This window comes from Python bivittatus, unplaced genomic scaffold (genome assembly GCF_059951505.1).
Source record: "Python bivittatus isolate LINGU-HERP-01145 unplaced genomic scaffold, Pbiv_v1 ctg000080_np1212, whole genome shotgun sequence".
NCBI lineage: Eukaryota > Metazoa > Chordata > Lepidosauria > Squamata > Pythonidae > Python > Python bivittatus.
This window is the reverse complement of record NW_028277035.1, coordinates 22470397-22493639: the sequence shown is the minus strand read 5'-3', so window position 1 is coordinate 22493639 and position 23243 is coordinate 22470397. Positions and strand designations below refer to the sequence as shown.

Genomic DNA, 23243 nt, shown 5'->3' with positions numbered 1-23243 from the left:
TTCTCCTTGGTAGTTCCTTGATTAGGGTATTGTTTTCTGCTTGATTGTTTGTTTGGTGTTATCCCTGCTTATCTGTTACGTTTGCATATCTAAGTACATTCACATTAAAAAAATGAACTATTAACATTTGAGAAAGATAACATTTGGAAAGAAGTCAGCCATTTGAATTGGCACAAATGGCCTTCACTTGCAAATACAATGAATAAGTTGGTTTTATGGGGTTTGCATTCTTCAGGTTTTCTGGAAATCAAATAACACATTCTGTAACATGAGGTTGAGACATTTATTCTTTTTTCATTCAGCAGGAAATTCAATGGCTGGATTCACTCATCTCACAAAGATAAAAGCCACAGTCTATAAGCCATAATTCATTAAAGCAGCCACGACTGTTTCCAGGGTCACACGGATCAAGCAGAAACTTCCCCTCAGCAGCCATATGCTCCTGGAAAACAATATGGCTAGTTTAAGGAGTCAGAAAATAACACTGCTAGTTTAGTGCTGCATTTTCACTGCTGTGTGTTCCAGCACACCTCTACTGAATCAAATCTGAAGCAATGGACTTCCTTCATTAACATTTGTTTTTTCTTTATCATGGAACTCTTGTCAGTTCCTTGAGACAGTCTGTTCAGAATGCAGCTAAATGAATAACTGCCCTTTGCACAAGAGTTTTCTCCCCAAAATAGGCAGTTCTTGTTGAGAACAGTGTTTGCTGAATGCCACTTTGGTAGTGTTGCAGTAGACCTGAGTTTCTGTAAAATGCTTGCATAGAAAGAGTCATTTCGCTGAATGCAATTAGCTCAGTAGATTCTCGGGCACTTTTATGGCTAGGCAAGATATATGCCCCATGTCATTCCATTAACAGCTGAAGTCTGGTATCCAATCATTTAGATCACAATGTCTCCCTTTCACAGATATTTTCACATTACTTCCTACACAAGGACTCATCGCGGAGAGATGCAATGATTTCCCAAGTGATAGAAATAGAGTTAACACAATATGCTGCAGATCAAGCACTGACCTTGTCCGTCAGCACCTGTTTCAATTAGCTGAATGCCAGCAGTGATTGACTTTCATAAAATAAGCTCACCAGGGGCTTCATCTTGCTGTTTTCACCTGATGTTATAAACACTGGGTTGCTTTTCTCTAAGAGAAGAGCTTAGAGATCCTCTTAAGCAATCTGCGACCGCAAACGGTCTCAGGGAAGTTGATGGCAAGCTGCTGTAGATAAAAGTCAGATGCTTATAAATCTTGAAGAGTTAATTCTAAGGTCACTAAAGACCCTCAGATCACTCATATTTGTGGATTAAAGAACATGAGTCTTTGTAACAAAGTGGAGAAATCAAACAAGTCAAAGAAGAAGATGAAGGTGTGCCAGCTGACAGTGGCCTGCTGAAATGTCAGAACAAATGGGCTAGTAGCATGAAGAGGGCAAGGCAGGCTCTCTGATCAGAGGCTGAGGTAGGAAAAGGGACTTCAGAGTAGATTGCCTGACCTGTGAGGGGTCTTTGACTGATTATAGCATTGGGCTGTTCCTCACTTGCTCACAGCAGGAAGATGCCCTAGTAACTGCTTTTTTTCTTCCATGTCTTCATGACATTGCCCTCAACTCATTCCCAGCCCCTACCTGAGGCAGCTTAAAGTCCCCCCGCCTCTTTCTGTGTGGATGGATGGATGGATGGATGGATGGATGGATGGATGGATAGATAGATAGATAGATAGATAGATAGATAGATAGATAGATAGATAGATAGATGAGAGAGAGGGAGGGAGGGAGGGAGGGAGGTGGGTGGGCGTGTTTTACTTTTCAGGTAGTCTGTTCCCTCTTTTTCTGACTTAATTTTTGCTTTGGCTAGTATCTGGCATCTTTCCCTGACCATTGGATCAGTGGTTGGGATCTGCCCAGCTCTTACTGGCCCCACAGGCTGTTACAGGCACACGTCTTCTACTGTAGTCATAGGGCAGCGTCCTTCAAGGCCATTTTGGCTTCAGCTGCTGGCCAGACTAGACCGCTGGCTTCTGCAGAATCATCTGTCCAAGCAATGCCCAACTGGCATTTTTTGTAGTGCTTGTCTACATTAGATTCTATCTAATATGCAGTACAAGATTTGGAAGTAGTTTATTATCACTATTGAAATGTTTTCAGGCAGGCTAGGAAACTCTGTGAACATCTTTGTAATCTTTGATCTCTTACCTGGTCTACTTTCATTCACCTTAGTCTCTACATCAGGTTCAAAACAAGGTAGGATATTGCTTGGTCTGAAAATCCCGCCCCCCAAATCTCATAAATGCATCATCATCATCATCATCGTCATCATCATCATCATCATCATCATCATCACCATCATCGTTAAAAAACAACAAGAGGCAAATAACACAATTTGTGCATATCTGTCTACGCAAAATGTCTTCCTCCAAAGTGCCTCCAGAGTGCTCTTCTCAAAGTAGATGGAAGAGTATTTAGAATTATGTATGTTGGAGAAAGTTCCCTTGATACTGACTAGCCTGACTGAATATAAAAGTCTGGCTTCAGTTATCCTGCTGCAATGTGTTCAGCTGCAAATCCAGCATGAGGAGCAACTGAAATGGACGGATCAGTCTTTGGGGATGGGGGTAGAGGTTGATGAGAAAAAAAGGTGAACAATATATAAATGTGATAAATGAATAAATGAATAAATAATGATTCATTATCATGATGGACCTCAGAATCCAGAAAAAGCTGTTCTGCAAGAAAAGCCTATGGCCTGGATTTATATAAAAAGGGCAACAAGTAATTAAAGTATTGGGATGGTTTCCAGAAATGAGGGTTTGATTCTCTGGTCCTTCCCTTAATTTATTTTGAATCAGACTCTAACTTTGCCAAAACTCAAGTTAATTCAAAAGGGATTTAGTGTGAGTGTGTGTCCTTTTTTTTTTTTTAGTGGGCCATTCTCTGTTGATGAGATGGACAAGAGGTTAATAATAATCAAATAATCATAAAGAAATTATGAGATCTAATAATATGGAACCCTTTTTTTTTGGACTACCTAACACTGAAATCTCTTAGTTACAGGAGCTTAAGGTGTTTTTCACATGGTTGGTAATAAACTCGTGTGTTACAGTAATTATGGTGCTAACATCTTTACCATATTTGAACCAAGTTCAATAAATGACATTCCCCATGTTTGTTTTGGGTTGACAGTTTCCTGAGCCATCTATTTCCCAGATTTAATTTTAAAATAGATGTTTAATGTTTACAGTAGTGAGCATTGCACGATGTTCAGTATATTGCTAGTTCTGCTTCATGAGTTACAGTTGTGTTTAGAGCACAAGGTCCAGAGGCAGATGCATTTTGCAAAACTGTGAAGGAAGATAGGATTCCTTTAAGGCTTCTGGGAAAAAAAAATTACCTCTTAAAATGTATGGAGTGACCCCTAGCCTCAATGCAAATAAGATTCAGGGTTTTGAGTAGCAGGTGAGCACACATGTGCATACACACACAGAGAGACATAAGCAACTTTTTATTCCTCATCAGAAATAACAGATGGGTGGCAACCTATAGCCACTCACTACATGCAGTTCTCATATGCAGAAAGTACAATCCATAGGAAGCAACAACAGCTAGCCAACCAGCACAGTCAGTTAGGCTACATGAAATGAGACCCTGTTTTTTCCCTAACATTAGCAGAGGGAAATTTGGGGTTGGTCTCTGCCAGCTGATTAACTGGATCAGATGGCCATTGTGAAAAACTCCCATTAGGAAGATGAAGAAGAGAAGTCCTAGTTTGGTACTGACTTCTCAGTTCTGTGGAGGATTAATAAAAGAGGACAGTGGTTTATACTGTGATCTTACTTCATTTGGAAAGTTAAAAATGGCTTATGCTGTTTTTGACTAATAACAAGCAGAGTCGCTATCTGGCTTTCAGTACAGGCTGTTCTGGGTTTTGTTTTACAACAATCTGTCTGAGCTGGCTTCAAGAGCACTATAATATTTAGGAAATACTGAGGTGGGTGAACATCTGCCTGCTGATGTGATGGCAAAGGATCACTAGCAGGAATAAAAGAGGAAGCATTTTGCAAGAAAATTAAATGTGACAATTGACACTTAATGACTGGATGTGTAGCCCCAACAGGAGAATGAAACTATTAGCCTCTATTCAAGAGCCACAGCAGTGACGTACAATACTCAGAGCACAATGCTCATCAGTTGCTGAAAGTGCAGCATTTCATCCTCTTGACATTATTAGTTCAAGGAATTGCTTTGCATCTTGTTCTCAGTCTTATTGTATCGTGGATGGGAGGAAGATAGGAGGTGATCCAGCATTTTCAGCAGTCATGATTTAGTTTGACAAAATGTCAAAGAAAGAGTTTTTTTGAAACACTCTGTGGTTACTTAAGCAAAATCCACTCATTAGTTTGCAAGCATTTTAGAAATTATTCTTTAATTGGCTCTCCTAGGCTTCCCTTCCACTACAGCACAACAATATGGTTGCAATTTTCCTTCACTAAGAGAGGAGGATTAATAACCCTAACTTGAAATCTGTGTTTATATATGTGCATTAATGCTTTAGTTGTGAAACCAGACCAAAATAATAATAATAACAACAACAACAACAACAACAATAATAATACAATTAAAATGGCTGTGGGCATATACATGCTGCACATAAGCATATGCTCTTCTCTCCCAGCTCCAAGAATGCCACTGGACTTTGCTGATGATCTGACTGTAATGCAGTTATCTCACCAGGCTGTTCTTTGGGTTATGGATCTGAAACTCCATTGTTTTACATTTAGGAAGAATGTGATACCATTCCCACCCCAGAGGGTGTCCATATATTGAATGTGGCTATTCTACATCTATTCCATTTTGCCCATAAACAATGCCAAATAATACAATTTTATCATGGTCTGCTCTGCTAACAGAGAATAATAATCATTAAAAAAATCTAGGAGTCCTATTATCACACCATCTTATGATTCATTTGCTTTTATTTTCTATCTTATTCCTCTCACCCAGCTCTGGAGCCCCCCCCTCAAGCTGTTTCATATGTGGAGAAAAAGTTTGAATTTGGAGCTACCTGAAGTCTATGAGAACTAGTTATGTGAATTAAAAAGATTTAACTATTGTAACTTGCCACTTGCCTTACTTTGATGTACAGTGGTACCTCTACTTACGAACTTAATCCGTTCTGTGACTCTGATCGCAAGTTGAGTTGGTCGCAAGTCGAAGTAAATTTTCCCACAAGATTCAATGTAATTACTGTTAATCCGTTCCGATGTCCGCAGACCACGTGTCAGGGGCGGAAAAACAGCTGCTGACCATGCGGCAGGGTGGAAAAATGGCCACGGACCACATGTCAGGGGCGGAAAAATGGCCACGGACCACGTGGAACGGGCGGAAAAATGGCCGCGGACCACGTGGAATGGGCGGAAAATGGCTGCGGACCATGCGGCAGGGCAGAAAAATGGCCGTGGACCACGTGGCACGGGCAGAAAAATGGCCGCGGACCACGTGGAACGGGCGGAAAATGGCCGCGGACCATGCGGCAGGGCGGAAAAACGGCCGCGGACCATGTGGCACGGGCAGAAAAATGGCCGCGGACCACGTGGAACGGGCGGAAAATGGCTCGTAAGTCGAGGCAAGTTCGTAAGTAGAGGTAAATTTTTGGGGCCGGAGCTGGTCGTATCTCGAAAAATTCGTAAGTAGGGGCGTTCGTAAGTAGAGGTACCACTGTATATATCTGTAATTTTATTCCTTATTGCATAAAACTATGCCTCTCATGACATGTAGGGGACCCAGAATTCCTATAAAATTTAAGTAACATTCTCAACGATGCCAGTTAATACCACCCTTATTGTCTCCCTCTTCCACATAAGTATACAGGGTCAGCTTGTTATAATAACAGGAGTTTGTCACTCTTGTATAGCAAAGCAACAACCCTGCATTTTTAGGAGGGGACTATCACTACAATAGTAACAAAACTGTTCTTCCCACTAACCAACTTTAAACTTTAGACAGCAAATTTCTGAGCAGCAGCTGTTCTCCTGCCTCCATGTCTCCATTTCTTACGTGTACACTCCTGTGGATTTTTGCTTAAGGCCTTGTGCAATATAACTTCTTGCTGTAGCCAAGACAGTGACTATGGACAGTCACACATCTCTTCCATGAATACTGCTTAGTATTATGCTTCTGCCTTTCAAAGAAGACTTATAGAAGTGTTTCATGGAATGGCTAATATATTTTGGACTATGAGTTCTCTGACTGTTGACATACCATTACAATTTTACCAGAGTCCGAAGAATTCCTATTCCTTGAGAGAGAAATTCCAGGAGGATAGACATGGTTGTTAGAGCAAACCAAAGAACGGAGTAGATCAAGGTTGCTGAACTAGAACTCCCAACATCCCCCATCACAAGTCATATTAATGACTACTGGGGGTTGTAGCTCAGCAGTTCTATTGTGACATAAGCCCTTGTGGATGCAAGTTAATCATCAACTAATGCCACAATTAATATTTTAATCTTTAGGGATGCTTTCTCTTTGGATAGCAGCCCATCAACAAGAGAAATATGGTAGCTGTTATTTTCTACTATCTTATATTTATTAGACATTTGAGATAAGCTTTAAAATTTATTGGTGTGAGAGAGTTGGGGAAAGGAAATTCCTTCTCCAGATCTAAGATGCAGATTGTTTCCTGATCTATAAAACAGCAGTTTTCCCATTCCAACAGTCATGTTTTCTCTGACATACTAGTGGCAGTGTTCTAATGTGCTCTATAATTAGGCTTAAATGAAAGTAGTTAAAAAGAAACTCTTGAATTACTCCAAAATTCTATTCTAACTGAAATGAGAGTTAATGTAAATTAGCGTAAATGAGATTAGCAGTGCAAAGTAAGCAGAAAAAGCAGATGTTGTGGTGAGTGAAAATAAAAAAAATATTATACAACTGCCCATACATTTTTCCAGAAGCTGGGAAACAGTTTTCCACATCTTATTTACACTAAGTAATATAAGAGGTAGGGCCCTTTCTGAAAGAATGGGTCTGAAACTTGGGGTCCTCCTAGACTCAGAACTGCTACCAGAAGCACATAGTTGCTAAAGAAGCCAGGTTTCACAGGATCTTCTCAATGGTGTTACCCCATTTTGAGTCACCACATGATGGGCCCCAAAATAGGACCATGAGCAAGGCTTGCAGGCTGATCCAAGTGGGCAGACTGGCTACCGGAGGCAGAATTTTCTTCTAAGAACAAGAAGAGCAATACTGTATGCTTCTTTGGGTGCAATCCAGCCAGCATGATCTAAAGTGGAGTCTCATTCATTTTCACCTCTAACTTCCAGCTTAATTTGAAGCCCCGTTTTTTTCTCTCACCTCATGCAAGAGGAATCATTTTTCTTAAGAATTTTTATGTATGTACTTTTAAGTTCATCTCATCCTTAGATGTTCTTTCTGTTCATTTAATTACATCTAAATTAAGAAGAGAATTTTTCTCCTTACATTTTTTTGCAAATATATTTTACATATAATCAGTGTTGTATATTCACCAGTCTCTGTACTATTAGTGGCATTAATTAGATATCATTATAGTATTTTCTTTACAATAAGCAAAGATTTGGAGGACATACAGGCATGTGTACAGTAGTTCATCTTTGTCTTCTCAATCAGGAATTAGGCTGTTGCATCAAAATCTTGGCAGAATAGTACAACCTGGAATATGAATTACAATGTGTGGTAGAAAGAGAAAATGAATGCGGTGGTGTGATCCACAGAATGTTTGTTAATATTGCGTATTTTTGGAGAAAAGTGAATAATCATATTGGATGGAAAGAAAACCTACAGAGGATCACTTGTAAGAAGAGAGCCATGTTAGTTTACAGTACCCAAAGACTCTTTCTGAATTTTAGGATCTAGAAACTAAAAGAGCTGTCTGATGGGGATGCAAAAGGTAAGACTGTTGGCCAAGATGGCCATGGTCAGGAAGCTGAATGCAAAACAAGCTATAGGGATGGGTGAGATAATGGGCAGAATGCCTAGAGGTTAGAGTTAAAATGGTGGGGCAGAATTGATTGACAGAAAAGATTCTGGTTTGACAGGCATATGAGTTTGCTGAGGTGGGCAGGCAATAGTGTCCTTTAGTCATATTTCCTAGTATACAGCTTTGTCCATACCAAGGTGCCAGGATAATTTTAACTTCCCCTGATATTTGCCTTTATATGAATTGTTTTTATTCTGTATTTCCTTTATCTTTTTTAAAAACCTGTTTATCTTATGTCTTTACAATACTATAAATCACTTTGGAATACTTAAAATAAGAAACACTGTATAAGTATTTTTAATAATTAATGAAAACACTTTATATGTTTACTCTTTTTTTCCACAATCTGATCATTTTTAGAGGTGGGGGGCACATAATCAAAGCTTCCAGGAGCTTTGTCCTGGGGTTTCAGGTTCTGCATCTCTGATTCATATAGTGAATAAAATGCGAAGTAATGTAGGAATAGAAAAAAGATTATCATCAGCCTATTGCTTTAAAGCAGAAGGAATGTGATGCTTGGGCAAATGTTCATGTACAGTATATTTCGACAATCAGTTGAGATACAGTACAATCACTTGAATGCAGGCAGTCCCAACTGTGTTTTCATTCTTATTTCAAAAATATGAATTCCCCTGTGCATGTTTTTTTCCTTCTCTGCTTTTGCATTCTAGATCAACATTTTCATTCTCTCCTTCACAACCCCAAGTTTATAGAGGAGAGGTCAATGGTGTGTCACCTCTGACTTAGATCCCATCAGTATATTGGTAAAGTTAGGGCATTTTGTTCCCATATGTATCACTTTTGACTTATTTACATGGAACTGCATTTCTTATTTGTTACATTTAACACATCTGTTATTTTCTTGACTATTAACCTTGAAGTAGCTACCAAGGGTTTTTTAAATTAATTTTATTAATTTTTAAAAATTACATAAAAGTGCTTTAACATAAAAGTGAAAAAGTACAACAAAAAAAAGTTAATATATCGTTACAGTAGTACACAATTCCAATTCTATATGTGCTTATCTAATACAAATGTTATTCAAGTACATATATATTCTAATAGAGTTATATAACAAACCTGTGTTTTTTTTTTAAACCCAATGTATTTTGTATAAAGTAGCTGCCAAGGTTGAAAAATGCTGGTGTAAGGGCTACAGCTGGTGAGGCAGGAATCAATGCTGTTTAGATCAGACAGAACCTATGTGTGTTCGTGGAACAGGTAGATTCCAGTCTCCAAGCTGGAAAAAGAAGAGTCAAAGGTCAATTGGCTTGAAAGGGCAGACATAAGATTTAAACTTTAGGGTTGACAGACTTCTATATTGTGTGATTTTATGTTCTGCATCAAAGCAGATCTTCTCCTTATATGTGACTTCTTTCTTCTCTGCAATAAAGCACCTAAACTAGCAGCATTGAGTCACTGAAATTTCTGCTATTATTTAGACTTGAATGCAGAGTTATGTTTCTAAGAACAGCGATTTCTAGCCACGCTGTTCTAAAGTATGACAGAGAGTAATATCTGGACCTCTTCTAAAATTCCCTGAATAAGATCGGCCAATTGTACAATATAAATGTGAATGAGTAAAGACAAGGAGAGAAGCTTAATTATCAGCATCCTTCACTATTGAATCTGCTCACCAATGCTTCTGGGAGTTGTAGTTCAGCAACATCTGGATGATTACAAATTCCCTCCCCAGAGTTAAGGCAATGAGCTAGAATTTGATGACCAAACATTTCCTTTTGCTTTGATGAATTTGGTTTTTCATTGTACTTAGGATTAGTTTCTCATGTCCTGCAGGCTTCCTTTTTCCAATAGTTTATACAAAGTTTTATTTGATTTCATCAAAATCAAAGTTACCTTGTAAGTGAGAAGACACATATTGAGAGTCAGTAGAGTGTAGTTGATAAGCTGTTGGACTGAGACTGGGGAGATCCAGGTTTAAATCTGCCCTCAGCCATAGAATCCCCCTGGTGATTTGGGGCCAGTCATTGTTTCTGAATCCAACTATTCTTCACAGTTGGTTTGGAAAAAATGGAAGGAAGGAGTTCCACATATGTTACCTTAAGCTCCAGAAGGAAAAGAGAGACATCAGTATAATGAATAAAATAACCATTTGTTTTATCCAGTTATTTATCATGTTTCTAGGGCCACCCAACTCCATAATGTTTGGCAGGATACAATATTAAAATCAGTTTAAAATAATATATTGGGAAAGAATGATAAACAATGGAGTCCTTGGCGCTCTCTGGGCTTGGTTGTTTGCTTGCAGATGTTTCATTACCTGACTGGGTAACATCACCAGTGTTAGTGAGTGTGGGGTTTGCTCCCTGTTTATATACAGTAGTTTGCCCTGCCAGTGTTGGTGGGAGTGTGGTTTTCTCCTTGGTAGTTCCTTGATTAGGATATTGTTTTATGCTTGATTGTTTGTCTGGTGTTAATCCTTGCTTATCTGAGTGTTGGCTGCTGAAGAGAATGTGTTCTGGTCTTTTTGTTTCCTTCTTAGCTTTTTTATTGTCTCTTTTGAATGGTGTGTAAATGTGATTTATCTGTATGCGTCTCCTCTTCTCTTCTCTTCTCTTCTCTTCTCTTCTCTTCTCTTCTCTTCTCTTCTCTTCTCTTCTCTTCTCTTCTCTTCTCTTCTCTTCTCTTGGAATAATAAACAATTTTAAGTAAGATCTTCAAAAGCTAAGCTCTGTGTGGTAGCTAAGGTGTTGGAGGAAGAGCAGAAAAACCCAGATTCAAGTTCATCCTCAGCTGTAGAAGCTCATTAGGTGGCTGAGTCAGTCCCTCTTTCTCAGTTCAACCTGACTTCACAGGATTTTTCGGGGGGGGGGAGAGAAATGGGAGGGGGAGTGCTATAAAAGAAATGTAGGAATCTGAGAAATAATTAACAATTGTGATACAGCATTTCTGAGAATTATCCCGTCACAAGCTAACTAAAAATTGTTCCCTTCTACCCACAGAGATTCCTGGGTGCCCTGGAATGGTTGAAAGTTGAATGGGCAAAGAATATCTCACCCTTTGCAACTTGCAGAAGCTTGTGAAGAGATGAGTCCAAGTTCAGCCATATTTCTATCAGGATGGGAGAACTACACATTCCTTCAAAGAGGGATAAAGGAATGAGCGGGCGGAGTAAGCCAAGACTCCAGATTGTGAACCATGAGGAATCTGTAGTGAATGAATCTTTCTGGGGACCCAACTAAAAGAAACCAAATTCATCATGTGAAACTACTGCTTGAGATTGGATTGGTGGAACCTTTATAGTGCAATAGTGAAAAGGCTTTCATGGAGCTGAATAATATGAGTTTTCAGAAGCAGGGGAAGAGTTAAAACACTCTTTCACATCTCCACTTATCACCACAGGAAATCTCAAGGAACAGAAAGCTTGGGAATATGCTTTCCCATATTATTCTTAGTCTACTAATAAAAAGGACACGTAACATCAGGCTTTTTAGCGAAACTAGTGGAATGTTAGGATTGGAACCAGATCTTGGTGCAGCCCATGATAATCACAAGTTTAGGAAAACAGAAACAAAGCTCTGGAACTCATAAACAAGGAAGCACTATTAAAATGGCTTTACAATGCATTTTCAAACTAGTTTCTATTCTTGCAAGTCTTTAGAGAGCTATGTTGTACGACATAGTTTCAAAAACATTACTCAACATTTATGAACTTTTTAACCAACTTTTACTCAGTATCTGACAGAATCAACTTCTCCCTCAGTTTTCAGCGATAAAAACTTCTGTCCACTTTCCTCTAATGGATAACTGAAAGGACACGAATAGAAGACAGCTCTTCTCTCTTTCTCTTCCTTTCTATATGTATAAATGTTATCTCTTTCTCATCTCTTTCTCTCTACTTTTAAAGAACCAAACACCCTTTATATAGATCTTTTAATGTAAGTTTCCTTTCCTTTCCTTTCCTTTTCTTTCCTCCCCCCCCCCCCCCCCCCCATGAGCCCTAGAACTATCAGGGGGGACTGAATTCTTCTTTTGGATACTGAGAGATCTGGACTTTTTTGCTTGACTTGCTCCAGCTGATGAACCCTTCCAAATCTCTGACGAAAAGGGGAAAAATTGAATATAAAGTGGAGTGAAACAGTCGATCATCAGGGAAAGGCTTAGGTGAGAAGTGCAAATTGGCTGATGGTATGATTTCAAGACAGAAGAAAATCTTCAGTGTTGTGGTTTTCTAGCAAGCCTTCATTAACTAACATTAAGAATTTAGAGATGTAAAAATAAAGTGTTTCAGCCTTGAAAGTAATACTCAGCTTTAAAATGGAGAAGAAAAGTCTCTTACTCTTGATTATTGTACTAAAATCTTTGTCCCATGAGATGAAAGCTGGGAACTCACTGTCAGTCTCTTCTCTGCCAGCCAGCTCAATATGTGGTGCAGTTGATCAATGAAATAAGCAGCCAGGACTCCCCGTTTGTCCACAGCTGCACTTTTTGCAACTGAGGGCCCCCTGCCAATCACTGGCCATGGGTGGCTTATCTGTGATTTAAAAAATGCCTGGTGCTCCCCTATGAATGAGTCAAGTTTATGGAACTAGTATGCTATCTCTTCTACATGGATTTCATGTTCAGTGTTGTTGTGCAGAATACTTCACCTCTTCTGACTAAAGAGAAGGAGATTCCTGTCCTGTAAACTCCAAGAAAGTTATCCATCTTCACAGAGGCTTTGGTTGACCAGTGATTGTACTGCAGTTTGCACTCAAGGATAGCGTGCACATGTGAACCTCTATGCATGAGTGCTTTAGAGCCTGGATCTTTAAGTATCATGTGAGAGGAGGGAAAGAAAAAGATCTGGACTTTGCCTGGCTTTTTTGTTTTGTTTTGTTTTTTTTTTGCTGTGAAATTGAGACACAATGGGCTTCCATCGGTGTTGCTCTCAAGTTATGAAATGTATTTATTTATTTATTAGATGATTGTATTGTAAGAGCAACTTGCAGAGTTTGTCTGGCTTCCTAGAGTTCCTCTTTAAGGAGAGGCAGTGATGAAACCCATAGAGAGACACTGGCTCAACCAAAATAAAAATGAACATACTGCATGACAGTGTCCAGAATCTACAGAAATCCATCCAGGTGTACCATTTACTGTTTTCTTTTTTGCTGTATAGATCTAGACACACATTCAGAGGACAGCTTACTGAAAGGTAACGATGGCCAACATGCTCCACCTATTGGCTCTTTTTCCCTTGCTGCTTCATTAGTGATGCCATGATAGCAATGCGTACAGTCGGTAGGTCTTAGACTGCACTATAGAAACCAGGGCACCTTCACTGCAGTATTGATCTATACATATTTCTACAGCTGAGGCTTTCTGCTGTGGCTTGCTGGTACACATTTCCTGCCCTTTATAAAGTAGCTAGACAAGCCAACATTTTCATTGGCCATCTTCATCAGGCATGCCGGCACTTGACTATTAACCCTTTGGGCCAAATAATCCGCAAATGGGACTATATTCCTGTTTGTGGATTATATAATACATGTGATTATGCTGTTCAGGAGGGGACATAATACTCCTGTCTTTTTCCAACTTTAAGCATGCTCTTTAACAAGGGACAGGAAAGCAAAAAGACTTCCCACTCCCTCCCAGTGATTTTCTTGCAGATCACCGAGAAACTGGCCACATTTAGTTTAATTATTGGGAGGCAGTGAAAGCCTAGTCCACCACCTTCTCCAGTGCCTGGCTCCTGCAGGAGAGAAATGAGGGCCTTTCCCCACCCCCAGGAATTAGATTGATGGATTCATGAGAGCGAGAGGGGAAGAAAGAAGTCACAGGAATCCACCACTGATGACTGGCTGCCAGCTATGATGAGGTCCACCTTAGCAAATCAGTCAAGCTGAGTGGTGAGGGAACCCTATTATTGACCTCTGGAACCCAGGATACATTTTCAAATACAGCTTCTCATATGCTGGTGGGTGGGAAATGGGAGTGGGTATTCCCATTACTCTGGGAACTGCATATTTTCTAGGAAAGAGCCACAAACCGTTTGTGGAAAACCTACCCAGATAAGAAGCAGCCTGTTGGGATGTGGAGCTTTTCGTTCAAGGCCAGAGTGCACAGGAAAGAGTTAAACGGCTGCCCTGTCCTGGTGCTGCAGTTCTGATACAAGCAGGGCTCATAAATAGCTGTGGCTTTTTAGAAATAAATAAGAAACCACTGGTATTCCTATTAAATGGAACTCTTGCATCACATCTAGATTGGCTCTGGATATTTCTCTTGTAGGGAAAGGATTGACTAAACACATAATCCTCTTTACAATAATTGAGTGTTTGTTTGTGGTGCAAACTAAGAAACAGCAACAACAACAGGTTAAATGAGGAGCAACTCTGGCTAAAAGTATTTATTATTAAAGAATCTGAACAATTACAAAACATGTGTCATGGCCATTATAGGCTACATTGAGAAATTAAACCAAGAAGGTTTTCTTTATTTTAACCACCAGATCTGGATAAACATATCACTATTTTAGACCCTTATATTCCTAATCTTTAGGAAGTGATTCTTGCTTTTCACCTTCTAATAATAGTGGATGATACATTGGTTAGATAGCATACCTTGGAATTTATCATACAAGTTTAAAATGAATCCATGTCCTTGAAAATTGGGCCTGCTAATCACATTGTTGTTCCTGTCCTTTCAAACCATCTGTTTTTAAGATATTTGTGCCTTACTTGGGCTGAGGAAAGTTTTTATTTTTATCTAGAAAATTTAAATCCCCAGATGTTTTATACAATATTGTCATCTTGTCATCAGCATAAGGCTAATGTCCTAAAGACATTATCTCTTAAAGGTCACACGCATCTCTTCTGAATCCCGAAAGGCCTTGCTTTCGGTGCTTTCGGTGCATAATCTACCTCAAAGTGTAGGATAAGATGTTATCTGCAGTTTTGGAGCCAGGCTTGAGTGAATCTTTATTGCTTTTAGAAGGGGCTTTGATTAATTGGGATTGGACTCGGTTCCATCATCAGCCGCCTACATTAACCTGAAACAGTAATGGAGGGGCAAAATACTATCATCTCTTGGAAGTCACAGATCTGTAAACTGCTTAACGAAATGTAATATAGGAATAAAATTTCCATAACTGTCAAGTCACAATTCATGCTTACACAAGTGCAGGCCATGAATCTCTGATGCTGGTGGTTACACCTGCAAGTATAACATTAGTTTACCTTTTATTCTTTTCAACCTCAAAAGTAGGCATTAAAATGGTTCTTTATTTTTTTTTTTAGAAAAAAGGGATCAATTAGTAGCATTTGTATATGTTCTTCAGGATCCATTACAGCTCTGCTACTTCTCACAATTTCCAATGTATTTTGACAATTACCATTATTACCTATGCATTAGCCACCTATTAACAATGTAAATGAAAACGTAATGCATGGTTATCACTGATATGGTAACTTTTTCTGAGGCACACACAAAATACAGAAAGAAGATGTCACAACACACATAAAAGAATACGGGTAGCTTGTCATAAGCAATCTAACTTGTCCAAGAGCTGCTGCCAATAGCTACAGTATGTGTTTTGAAACTCCTTGCAAATGGGTTCCTGAATTCCAGCTTTGCAGAAGTCCAGATAACTTGGAAACGTCTACACTTTTCCAAAGCAAACACTCAGGCATAGAATTATAGCCTCTGTGGCACATTTGGAAGAAGAATACATGAGAACATGTAGTTCACCCAGGGTGGAATGGGGAAATCAAGCTTCCAGATGTTTCATGGGATGTTGTCATGCCATCCTTGGCATGAAGACAAGTTTTGCATAGGAGAGAATCACCTGCCAAAGAACAGGAAAGAGTCAGACAAGCAACTCACAATGACCAGGATCAGCAGTGGTCGTTAGTTCAATGGTACAGAAAAGTATGATGAAAAAATGAAAGGAATGAGGCACATCTTGGAGCCACACTTGACTCATGTCATGCAGAAACTGTAAACCCTCAACTAACTGTTTTGCTGCCAGACCAGATGCAATGCATGTAAAAAATTTAAGGAATTGAGATCATGAGCCATAACTGCCATTCCACCAAGCAACTCTAACTGTTCCTAGCTAGTCTTTTAGCACTCTCCATACAATGCTCTCAAAGATTTTTAGTAAAAAAAAAAAAATGCAGCCTTAGCAGCTTTGTTTAGTCAAATCGACAATATCAACAAACATGTTAGAGATTGGGTTTGCCAAAGTCAGCCAGCAACTGTCATGCAATAGATACTGATCAATGTAGTGACTGCTGTCATGCTCACCCTATTCAGAGACTTCAGGAAGAAACAAAGAAACAGGCAGGAGAGCAAAGGGCGAGTGTTCTCCAAATGTCACTGTCATGTCATCTTCAGCAGGGAGACAGGGGTTGGAATTGCACAGGAACCTGGGGGCACACGTTCTTGTTCAAGACATGAAGAATGGTGAGCAGTGCCAAATTTGGAGCTTGAATGCTCAACCCCACTTTTCCCAGCACACCCTGAGAAAAATGCCTGCATTTGTAGATGTTGTGGGTTTCTGAGTTAAAAAGCTTGGTAGCTTCCATTACAGTTTGAAACTGTAAGACCAAAAGAGGGTTGATTTCCAAAACAGAAATCATCTAAATCCCCTGATGCTTTTCTGCCTCTTTATTTAAAGATTTCCTATAAATCCCAAAGGTCAGAAGTCCAAAACTTCTCCATAGAGCCTGGAAACAGTGGGTTTTAAGCTGCTTTAAGCACATGACTACAATAAAACTGCCAGCTTCATCCTTTCATGGCTTGATGTGCAAATGTAAAATATTGCTATTTAAATGGTCTTGATGAGAGCATGTAAAATTAGTTTATGTATGCAGCTTTTCTTCAGCTGACAAAGCCAACACTGCTTGCAGACATGCCGCCCATGTGTGGCTTTTTTATTAATATATTTAATCTTTTCAAAAGAAAAACAGCTGGTATTCACATGCAGGAAATGTGCTCATCATTCACTGTAGTCTCTTCTTGCCTCTTTGTTAGTTTAACCGGTTCTGTGCCTTTGCATCTGCAACTGTACATACAAGGTTGGGGGGGGGGGATACACAATCTAATGCCCCCCTCATTTCTAAACTCGTGTGTCTACTCAGCTTATTTTACAAACATTAAGAAATCAGAAAAAAACAAAAACAAAAAACTAAGACCTGCACTCTGAAACTTGCAAAGTTTTGACCCAGGGTAATAAACTGCACATCTAGTTATTTTACACTACAAGCAAAAGAAACTAGGGAGCATTTTAGGGGACAGTTTTTTCTTTCAGTGTGATTATATGTTTAGGTCTTAGAAGTGTGAGGCACTTCAGTGGTGGCAATACTATTCAGGGAGTGTCAATCCTTGAAGTGCAGCAGCCGAAGACACTTCCAGCTTCACTTTGATGGCATTCCCAGGGAAGAGAACACGTCTTCTGTGAGTATAATACATGCACAGTTAAATCATGAAGGTCCTCAAAGCAAACATGGTGAAGCTCCAGCCAGACATGGCTATCTCAGCACTTTCAAATTATTAGCCCTGCTCTAAAAGACAGAGAGAAAGAGAGCAACTGTTTCATGGATATCAGAATCTCGTGTGTGTAATAAAAAGGTTTCAATGAAGAAATGTAGTCACATGAGCAAAGTGAAAGTTGAGTGAGTGAAAGCATTCTAGTCTGGTAGGAAAACTCAGTCTACAAAAAGAAAGGCTTTTGAAAGATTTGAAAGACAGATCACTCAGATATTGCTGTTCAGCCATAGTCCCTATCAATAATAATCTAAAAAAGAAAAAAGAAACAAAAGCAGATTTACTACGGTGGCCAAAGGAACTTATTGCTTTCATTGGAATGACTAAAGCATTGGCACCATCTTGTGGCAAGCTCCGCCTCATTCGGATGTGCACGCAATGTTGTGATGCACATAGAAAAGGCCCAGGACTTGCACTGTGTCAGCCCCACTAGGCAGAAAGGGCCAGAAATGAACTCCATGGCAAGACTAGAGCTTCACTTTATTGAGATTGGCTATCATAGCGGAATCTGGTAAGTCTCCTTCTTATAACCTGCATCAGTGTTTCTCAACCTCAGCAACTTTAAGATGTGTGGACTTCAACTCCTAGAATTCCCCCAGCCAGCTGAAGTCCACCCATCTTAAAATTGCTGAGGTTGAGAGACACTGGCCTAGTAAATAAAGGGGGCATTTGCCTGAGCCACCTTCAAATACTACCTTAGATTATATAGATGTTATACAGACCTCTTCCCTCCCCATTCTCTGTCTGAAACCTTCCACTGCTTCTGCTGTTGTGTTTTCCTGCAGCTGTCTCTCCCCCCCACCCTTTTTTTTCACTCCTCACTGTTAGCCCTGTGGCTATCTGGAAGAGACTGCAAGCTTGACCACATGTAAAAATGTCTGGTAAAAACTGACATTGGGTTTATATTAAGAGAGATGATCAAGCACCAATGTGGCAGGTTGGCTATTTGTATTAGCCATGTGTCGTTATCATTGCAAAAATCGGTGCTTAACAATAAATGAAACATGGGGAAAACCGTATTTAATTCACCCTTTTTCTTGAAATATGCCGTACAAAAGTGAGTTCTGGGAGTGAGCCTTATTAAAAAGAACAAGGAAACAATGATAAGGCTGGGCTTCTAAACATGTCCTGGTATCAAACTGCTTTGCTTTCCCAGCACCCAGTCCACAAGTGGTTGCTCCTAGCATGGATAATAAAATGAACAGGATGATGTCAGAGCTCAGGAAGTTTCCATAATATTATGAACAAGTAACATCCTTCCTTCTTCATAACATGAAATACAAAACAAACATACTGTATATGCTATCTCAGATGCAAATGGCATTACGCTCAAGATATTTTACTGCCAAACATTTTGCAGTCTAAAGATCACTTGCTATAAATTTCAGGAAATCTAGATTAGCAATTCTATTTCTTACATGTAAGTAAATCTTTTTTGGTCAAGCTTGACTGCTGATGACTAAATGGGCATATATTTAAGTTGCTTTCTTACTTATAAGAGTGAGTGCTTTGGACAAGATTCGTTTTTGCAGGACATGTTTCATGGAGTCTAAAGGACTCTGTTTCTTCCTCCAATCCATCTATTCACCTAGGTTTGTCAGTTTTAAAATAGCAGACAGTTTTAGAACAGTAGAAATATATTCTGTAGCATTCTTGCACTAAACAGTCTTCACCTAAAATCAACTTTTTTGACTTTGAAATATGTTGGGTCTCCTGGACTCCTTTGTCATGTTGGACATAATGGTGTTGCCTTGCTATTACTGTTGGGATTAAATTAATGCTCAGATCTTTTATGTACAATCCTTTCCTTTGCTGGTGGAATTCAGCAGTAAAGAACAGAAGATGAACCATAAGATGTGCAGCTTTATGATGTTGACCATAGTATCTTGCTGAGCTAAGTGGAAGAGTTTAAAATTGACAATTGTTGGTCTATAGTTTTGTCTGGAGGAGGAGGAAAAGGAAGAGGAGGAGGAGTGGGAGGAGGACAATGAGGAGGAGAGTTGATCAACTCTTATGAGTGGCAGAAATGAAGAGGACAATTGGTGTCATTACTGAGCCTTGCCTTCATAAACTCCATGTCCATCCCAGGTTCATTACGTTCATTCAATATCTTCTTTGTAGCTAGAAGGATCTTCCAAAAGAAAAAGAGAGAGAGAGAAAAGGAATGAAGAAGAAAAACGCATAGGTGGTTAATAGAACAGCAGAGTGGATGTGCTCAGATTAGGAAGGGCTGGATTCAGATAGGCATTCATCCTGAAATTCATATGGCCTAGCTGGTCATCATACCACAGCCTAAATTGCTGATCAAGCATTCAGATAGATAAAATGAGGAAGCCAATAGATGCTTTTCCCAAACTCGTTCCCTCTAGATATGTCAGATTTAGAGCAAGGATGGAAGGGAAATAGGAAAGTTGAAGCCTGACATGACTGAGGGCTTCAAGTTAAACAAGATTAGTAGAAATACAAGGCTGATATACTTCATTACTGAGGGCTGGCATTTCGGTGCTCCTCCATCTCCATCTCCACCATTACCTAAAATGACAAACTCTAGCAGATGACTTTTGCTTCAGCAATAATGGTGTGACTGCAGATTAGTTTTAAAAGGTACAGGACAGGTTGAGTTACACTTTGAACAACTCAACATTATCCATCACTTTAGGTAACCATCTCATCCTGTCTAATGGAAGGAATGCCAGACGGATCTACTGTATACTGGGACCAAATCATGTTGCCAATTTCTAAATAATCTGGACTTGAGAGTGAAGTAGCAGTGAAGTTTGCAGATAATATGCATTTGTTGGTAATGATGAAATCCCAAATAAACTGTCAGGCACTCTAAAAAAACTTCCCACATCGGATGACTGGCCTGAATAATATTTGAAGGGTTTTAGAATCACCAAGAACAAAATGATACATATTGGGATTAAAACAAACAAATAATTCCAGCAGCTTTTCATATATGCTATAGGGTTTCCAGGAAATAATTCTTTCAATCATAACAGGCTGTTTATGGGAATGTAAGTGCAGTTTGCCATAATACTAAAAAAAAAGAACACGTTCTCTGTTAAGGATTATTAAGAAAGTAAAATAGCAAATATGATACTGCCACCCACTGAAAATCTACTGAACTCTCACTTTTAGAACATTGTATCCATTTCTGTTGCTTTTTTTCTAGAAGGTATTATGAAAAGGTAGAAAAAATGCAGAAAATTGGAAGTTAATGTATCTCGCCTAGGAAGAAATAGTATAAGATCTGGGACATTTTTACTTTAGACCTGAGAAGACAAAAGGGGACATGATAGTTATGTACAGATTTATGGGCAGTGTGGAGAGAGTAAATAGTGAATATGGCATGGTTTCACAGAATAGCTTAATTCAGGGTCATTCAATTCTGAATTCAAGAATTCAGAACCAGGCACATAATTTATGAACTTTATTGCCCAAAGATGTTGAAACAACCATTAGTTTAAGAAGTGTACCATACTGATTTTTTCCCAATCATTTTCTACAGTGTTTATATATTACCTTCAATATTAATATGCTTTTCAAGACTGGTTGCTGGGGAAACAAGACTTATGCTATTGTACTGATGTCTTGCTTGGACTTTTTTCCCATCTGCTTGGCCACAAAATTCTGGATTAGATAGGCCTTTGGTTTCATCAAACACAGTTTTTCTTATGTCCATAAGTGACCAATTTGCATAGATGTCCTCCGTGTGGAATGGGGGAAGGGGGGAGGGAATTATGATACCATCATGCAAATGCTGTGACTTGTGCTTGCACCACAATATCTAATGCAAGTATGTGAGTCCCTGCATTCATGTGTTGATGTCATTGCATGGGTCTTATTGTATTACTGCCATTGTGGTTTATTATGGATGCCATTGCCAGTCCAACACACTGAGCTGGTTTCTCTACCATGTTTATAGCTGTATGTTTTTTATTCCACTTCACCAGTCATTCCCATTCCATTTCTCCTCTAGACTGATTTTCTGCTTTTCAGCTCAACAGTTAATCCAAAACATACTGGAATGAACACATTTAGATCTTATTAGGCTATTTTCTGGCATCTGCCTGTCTGTCTGTCTGTCTGTCTGTCTGTCTGTCTGTCTGTCTATCTATCTATCTATCTATCTATCTATCTATCTATCTATCTATCTATCTATCTATCTATCTATCTGATTTATGTCCCACCTTTATTTGTAAACCTAAAGCATACATAATGTTCCACCCTCCTGTTTTCCCCACGGCAAAAAATGTGTGAGGTGGGTTGGACTGACAGAGAGTAATTGGCCCAAAGCAACCAAACCAGCTTCCCTTCTTCCAAAGGAAATCCTTTTTAATTCTGAGGGCTTTCTTCTCAACTTTCTTTCCTCGGAATCTCTTGATAGTCCTTTCTTGTATAGGAGTGTTGTCAATATTCTCAATTATTTATGCAAGTATTTTTAATATTATTACTAACTTAAAGAATATACAAAATACCAAAATACCCCCTCCCCCCAAAAAACCCAACTAATAAGCAGTGACTGACAATAGCGGATAAAACAAAAAGGAACAGGAAAAGAAAAAATAAATTTTTATACAATCTAATATATAGTGCCTTCAAGTCATTCTTAATTTCTGGAAATTATATGGACAAGTCCCTGCAGTTTTCTTGGCAAGATAATCCAAAGTGGTTTGCCACTGCCTCCTTTCTAGGACGGAGAGAGAATGACTGGCTCAAGGTCACCCAGCTGACTTTGTGCCTAAAGCAGGACTAGAACTCACAGTCTCCTGGTTTCTAGTCTGGTGCCTTATCCGCTACCAAACTGGCTCTCCATATCACATATATACCAAATATTAAACATGGCACAACAATATCTAATTTAAAAGCAGAAAGTCAGACCCTATTGTTGAAAAATATGATCTATGCCAAACATCATTTTTTGAATGGTGGAAAAGATTGCCTTTTCAAAAAAAAAAAAGATAAATTACACATCTCCTGAATCCAGTCCTTAATATCCAAAATACTAATGTTTTCCAATTTCTCAAAATAATTATCTTGGTCATTTCCTTTGCCTGTTAGAGCAGATATATATTAGAGAAAGATAAATTCATATGACGCTATACATGCACACATCACTTTTAAGGAAGAAGAAGAGGGGACACTCCTCTCCCAAAGCTAATCAAAGCGGCTCATTTCTGCAAATGTTATTGATGATGTTGTTGGGATTGTTTTCAGTGGAACATTTCCTATGCAAGCTGCAACCAGACTGTTGAAGTCCAGATTTGGTGGGGTGGGATTTTCAAGTAACATTGCAGAGTCTTGAGCCAACTTGACTAAGAATCTGAGATAAAATCCTACAGGTTTTGTTTGCCAGGGCCAGGACCAGGGGCCAGCCAAAGACATTTGGGAGTTGACAAGATGGCTTTCCTCTTCACTTTACATAGAGAAGCCACCTGCATTGATGATTGGCTATTCAACACTGATTATAGGTGCATATCCTTGATTGCATCTGAGAGCTGGAGGATAGTTGACAGGGTGCAGGCATATATCATTTTGCCCATCCAACCAAATTAATATTTGGAAGCTCAATAATAGCACCCACTCAGCATACATATGCCAAAGGAAACAGTTTCCTCACTCTACCTAATGGTAGGGCCAGCCAACCCTGGCCAGGTGTTATTACTGTGTGGGTCTTTCTGAAGAAGGTCTGGAAGAGGTTGTCCATGGCTTTGCAGTTCTGTGATAGCAATGTTTATT

General features: G+C 39.2%; 1 protein-coding gene across 7 annotated transcripts in view; it reads left to right on the top strand.

Moving 5' to 3' along the window:
- The window catches only part of ADRB2 (adrenoceptor beta 2), a 138642-nt gene that overhangs the window by 43597 nt on the left and 71802 nt on the right, over positions 1–23243 (top strand). The window contains exon 2 of one of the 7 annotated variants that reach the window (XM_007421111.4): positions 10976–15028. The exons of the other annotated variants lie outside the window; for them this stretch is intronic. Within the exon in view, the coding sequence (XP_007421173.1) occupies positions 10976–11010 (35 nt within the window). The 3' untranslated portion in view covers positions 11011–15028. Of the gene's footprint in view, positions 1–10975; positions 15029–23243 lie in introns of those variants that run through there. 7 annotated transcript variants of the gene reach the window in all.